Below are 5,782 nucleotides of genomic sequence, written 5' to 3' on the forward strand. Positions count from 1 at the left end.
GAACTCATACAAAATCCAAGCCCAATATAGTCATCACCCACAAGCACAAAAAAAAACCCTAATATAATCTTCTCCATTCAGCTGAAAAATTCACACATATACACACACTCAACGGTGGTTCATTGCCTCTCTGCCTTAATTGTTTGTAAGTTTTCTAGAATTTTAGCAAAATTATTTACTTGCTTTAAGCTATTAAAATCCATATTATGTTTAATGAACCATTTTTTTTTTTAAAAAAAAACATTTTCTATGTGTATAAAATTATTGTGAGGTAACGTTTACGTGCACTTTTCACTAGGCATGTTGTTGTTGGAGGTCTGTGTATACTTGTTACAGCTAAAAAAAGATAATCAGGATTTTTTTTCACTTGTCTAGTTGTACGTGGCGGAGCTAGAATTTTTATTGAGGGGATTCAAAGTATATATACAAACTAGTCGAAGTGGATCAACATCTACTGTATATGTATAATAAATATTTTTAACCATGTGAAAATATTATAAAAACAGTATAATTTTTCATCGAAGGGGTTCGGGTTCTCCACTGCTAGTTTTTATATTGCAAAGGTGGCTCCGCCACTGCTAGTTGTTATATGTGTTGGTGTGAGATAGTTGATAGCACTTGAATAGGTGAGTTGCGTGCAAGCTTGACGAGAGACCATATTATAAAAAAGTAGTATTTGATAACAAAAAATAGTGTAAAACAGTGTTGTCAAAGGCGCGCTTAAGCCCTGAAGTGAGACACAAAGCATGTAATTTTCTTTGTCAATGAGTGCAATCCTGAAAATGTGCCACTAGATATTTCACTTTATCATAATGTATTTTCAATTTCACGAAACATGACCCGTGATAGGAAGTTGTGGTGGACGCGAATTAGGGTAAGAAGGTTGTAAGGGTGCGTTTGTAATAGTAGGGAGGAGTGCTTTGTTTGTATCTGTGCCTGTAGTTTCTTGTTCATAGTGTTTTGATGATGATTGTGATCTCGAGTAGATAGTTTATAGTAGGGAGGAGTGCTTTGTTTGTATCTGTGCTTGTAGTTTCTTGTTCGTAGTGTTCTAATGATGTTTGTGATCTCGAATAGATTGTTTATAGTATCACTCTGTTAGTGTCTTGTTTCTTTTATTATCCAATGGTGTGTTACCTCATTTTGTTGTTTATTTTTATGCTTTTTTGTTTGTTATATTGTTATCTGTCACAAGTCAGGTGTCTATCAGAAACAACCGCTCTACTTCACCTAAGGTAGTGGTAAATACTTAGAGGTAAATATACTCTGAGTATGTTGTTGTTGTTGTTGTATATTTATCATTCATACTTATGATTATTAATCTCAGACTATGCATGCATACATATTTGTCGGTTTTTTCCAATTAAAGCCCACGGTTTGCTTGCCCTTTGCCTTTAAACCTCCAAAGGGCCTTAGAGCCTTTCTGCACTTTTCGCTTTTGATAACACTGGTCTAATATAAATATTTGAATACTAAATGACCCATATAGTGTGGAACGAATAAGAGGGTTCTTATATCGTTACATAGCTTTCATTGCTATAAATTGGTAGGTAAATTTCTGTTCTTTATGTGATCGCAATGCTTTAGAATTGAACAAGTTATTTGATTACTAAAATCTGTTAAAATCCATTTGTTTGATGGACCAATTTTGTTAGTAGAATGTCTTGGTAATTCTGTGTTCCTGTTATCTATTCGTTGCCTATGGATTTTGAGCGATGTAGATAATTTGGTGATTCGAAATTTAGAAAAACGAGAATGGGGAGTGGAGAGTGGAGTGTACTGGTTGGTTGACTTGTAGTTGAAAAAAAATAGTTGCATATGACGACACACAAGGTTGTGGCGTAGAGGTCAACGAAGCCAAAACGAACCAGGGTATACCAGCGTTCGAGTTGCAACAATGATACAAAACAGTAAGGTGATTTTCTCTTCCATCTGTCAAGTTGGTACGTGTGTTGATGGGAGATAGTTAGCACCCAAGAGTGAATATCGAATGAACCATGGTATATGAGGGACCAAATCACAATAATGGTCAACAGAAGTTGGTTGGTATAGTTTTTTTTGTTTCATTTGTTGAGTTGGTAACTGTTGGCGAGCGATAGTTTGCACCTGGCGAATTATCAAGTTTTGTGCAAAGCTTGCCTAGACAGCGTCATTATAAATAAGTAGTCTTTCTGTAGTATTCTTTTGTCTGGAATTGAAAATTTAATAATCTTTCATATATGAGTTATTAATGGTATTACTGTAATTGATCGTTCAAGACATCAATCATCTCGACAGGTGCTTACTTTGTACTTAAAGATTCTACGAGTCGCAATAATTTGATAGACATTCATATTCACATGAAAATGAACTATGGATTAGCTAATGTTTTTTTTTTTTTGTTGGGTGACTGACAAACATTAATCTAACAGGTTTGGTGTAAGGAAGTTCTGCAAAGATGGGTCGTGTGCGCACCAAGACTGTGAAGAAGTCATCTCGACAGGTAATTGAGAGGTATTACTCGAAAATGACTTTGGATTTCCACACAAACAAGAAGATCCTGGAGGAAGTTGCCATAATTCCTTCCAAGCGTCTCCGTAACAAGATTGCTGGTTTTTCCACCCATCTCATGAAACGTATCCAGAAGGGACCCGTTCGTGGTATCTCCTTGAAACTGCAGGAGGAGGAGCGTGAGAGGCGCATGGACTTTGTTCCCGATGAGTCTGCCATCAAGACTGATCTCATTGAAGTCGACAAGGAGACCCTCGACATGCTTTCAGCCCTCGGCATCTCTGACCTTCCTGGTGTCGTCAAGCAGGCTGCTGAACCACAAGCAGTAGCAGCAGTTCTCCCCACGTATGGTCGTGGTGCCGGAGGTTTTGGGCGGAAATTCTAATAAGAGAATAGTGTTGAAGCTTTTATGGTCAATTGAAGAATGTCTTTTTGGTAGATTATGTGGTTGTTTAGTTTCCATTGTTGAGACAAATGATGAACATCCCCTTTTGGTTTTAAAATGCATTGTTATACATTTAATTACAATTATTTTCCGTACCACGGACCCCGTGCATAACAGGAGTTTTAGTGCTTTAGTGCCTTATCACTAGTAGAGAATCGTCGATTACGAATAAGAAAGGCCAAGTACATGTTAAAGAGCCTAATGTTGGGGGATTTTTCTTTAAGCATGTGTAAAACTAGTAAAGTTAAAGTTGCTACCACGTGATCAGGAGGTCACGGGTTCCAATTGTGAAAACAACCTCCAATAGAAATGCAAGTAAAAGTTACGTACAATAGATTCTTATGATTTGATTATTTGCCACCTGATCAGGAGGTCACGAGTTTACAAATAAAACTTCGTACAATAGATTCTTAAGGTGACACATTTTAAGATCACAAAATTTAAATGACATGTCTCTAAATCAAGATCATAAGATTTAATTTTTTTAGTTGATTTTTTAAGTATTATATTCGAAAACAGTACTTAATAATTAATTACTTTTTGAGAGTAGGTTGTCCTTAATTAATAAAATTAGTACTTATTAACTAATACCACTATTATTGGTTCTTGTTTAAATATTAGCACACCAGCCCCAACCACACATTAGGAAGTCCTTAATTGACTTTTTGTTGGTTCTCCTTTGATACCTCTATTAGAACTTAATTAATTTGAATTCGCACTAGAAAGTCTCACTGTGAGGGGTAAAGCGTTTTCTACCAAAGACGAGTCTATTAGGGCTTGTTTAATCTGGATTCGTGCTGGAAAGTCCCACTATGAGGGAAAAAAACTCCCTACCAAAGGCAAGTCCATACTCAGGGCTCAAACTCTAACTCGGTGTTCGGTACTTTTATTAGTGCTTAATTAATTCAACTTCGCTCTGGGAAGTTCCATTATGAAGGGTAAAGTGGTCCCTATCAAAGACGAGTCTATTAGAGCTTGTTTAATTTGGATTCGTACTGGAAAGTCCCACTATAAGGGGTAAAACACTCCCTATCAAAGACAAGTTCATATCAGGGCTCAAACTCGAAAACTCTGATTAAGGATAGAAGAATACTTTCACTCTATCACAACTTTTGGTGATCCTTAATTGACTTCTATTTTTTTTCTATAATTATAGTGTTCGAGTTAATTTGCATATATCTTCATTATTTTTATTGAATACTTATTACTTTCTCCAACATTAATATTGAATAATTTTATCAACTAAGACTTAGATACATGAGAGGAATCACTTCCTTTTTGTCTTTACTAGAACTTAAATAACATGTTTAATCCCCACTTTTAAAAGGCCAAAATGCTTATTTTTTTTTTTTTAAAAAAACAAATATATTTTAGAGAATCAACGTGTTTGATCAAGCTTTTGGTGAACAAATAATTATTTTTTAGTAGTAGTAGAAGTTATTTTTATTCTTTTACGTTGAAGCCAAAAAGTAGCTTCTTTAAAAGAGTAAGTGCTTTAAAAAAATTTAGGATAAAATAATCCATATAAAATTTATATTTACCAAATGACAATCAGTAGTGATTTCTTTTTCGTAATTTAACAAGTTTATACATTTTTTTTTTTTTGTAAATATTAATTAAGCACAAACTATTAACAAAAGCATTCTCAAACAATTTAATAGCTAAACACAAAGTACTACTATCCTAATGCTCTTTTTTTTTTTTTTTTTTTTGTCTTGAGATAAGCGTCCAGTACCACTCGAACTATGAACAAATTTGCTATGACATATTCCAACTTCACAGGGGTCTTATTATACCCTAAACTCAATTTTAGTGCATTTTTGACACCCTTTTGTGCTGACGTGACACCTTTACTATATAAAACGAGGCTCACATCAAAGGTGTCACGTGGCACATACGTGGTATACCGTGTGAATCAACATACTAAAGGTCCACGTAGGCACTTAAGGTTGCCAAAAATACGATTTTAATTAGTCCAGGAGGGTAATAGGACCCCTTTAACTTGAGGTGTGTCTCAGCAATTTCGTATATAATTCTGGGTGGAAACAATTCATTTACTCTTAAATATGATTTTAATTAGTCCAGAAGGATAATAAGACCCCTTTAACTTGAGGTATGTCTCAGTAATTTCATATATAATTCTGGGTGGAAACAGTCTATTTACTCTCATTTATAATTATCAACATTAATCAAACTCTCTTTATTTAATTAAGGGACATTATGATCAGTGGTTATCTTACATAATCTCTTAATTAATTTGATACTTTGAGATTAATTAAATTAAAAATGATCTTCTTAATCATAGAGGGGTTAAGGTGGCGTGTACCCCCCCCCTCCCCCAAATTGTCCATGCATGCATTTGTATAAATCATTGAAGATTGGTAGAAAGGGGACCAAAACAGTTCACACACATATTTTTGCCCCTTCAAAAAAATTTAAACTAATAAAAAATATTAATATATAACTAAGTCAAAGATTCTAATTAATTACTAACATATATATTGATCATCACACGAGTGAAGGATCACCAGAAGTTTCTTGTTAATATAAGATTAAAAAAATAAAAAAATAAAACTTTTCAAATAAAATAAATATTGAAGAATTGTTGGAACTTTGCACTTGGATGCAATCCTCTAATGTAAGTTCACAAACTTGTTGATTGACATGGTTTATATTTATATTGTTATTTAAATTTTATTTTAGATCATAAATTTTAAAAGTTTTTCTTTCTTTATAAAAATTTGTGTCCAATCGAATGGTGTCATAAAAATTGGATATACAAAGAGTAACAAATATCTTGTACGTCCATTTAAAGTTTTTCTTTCTTTATAAAAATTTGTGTCCAAT

At 33.8% G+C, this 5,782-nt stretch overlaps 1 protein-coding gene across 4 annotated transcripts; it reads left to right on the top strand.

Annotated features, from left to right (window-relative positions):
* Positions 1-3,046, top strand: LOC107871369 (40S ribosomal protein S17). Of its 4 annotated transcripts, none has more exons than XM_016718289.2 (3): positions 39-145; positions 1,196-1,255; positions 2,412-3,046. In XM_016718289.2, the coding sequence occupies exon 3, from the start codon at positions 2,438-2,440 to the stop codon at positions 2,873-2,875; it is 438 nt and encodes a 145-aa protein (XP_016573775.2). In that variant the 5' UTR covers positions 39-145; positions 1,196-1,255; positions 2,412-2,437; the 3' UTR covers positions 2,876-3,046. The 4 variants fall into 4 exon arrangements, with proteins under 4 accessions (XP_016573773.2, XP_016573774.2, XP_016573775.2 ...); XM_016718290.2 differs by having other exon boundaries at positions 1,200-1,255; XM_016718287.2 differs by lacking the exon at positions 1,196-1,255 and having other exon boundaries at positions 1-145.
* The last annotated feature ends 2,736 nt before the right edge of the window (positions 3,047-5,782 follow it).

The sequence above is a fragment of the Capsicum annuum genome, chromosome 5 (assembly GCF_002878395.1).
Source record: "Capsicum annuum cultivar UCD-10X-F1 chromosome 5, UCD10Xv1.1, whole genome shotgun sequence".
Taxonomy (NCBI): domain Eukaryota; kingdom Viridiplantae; phylum Streptophyta; class Magnoliopsida; order Solanales; family Solanaceae; genus Capsicum; species Capsicum annuum.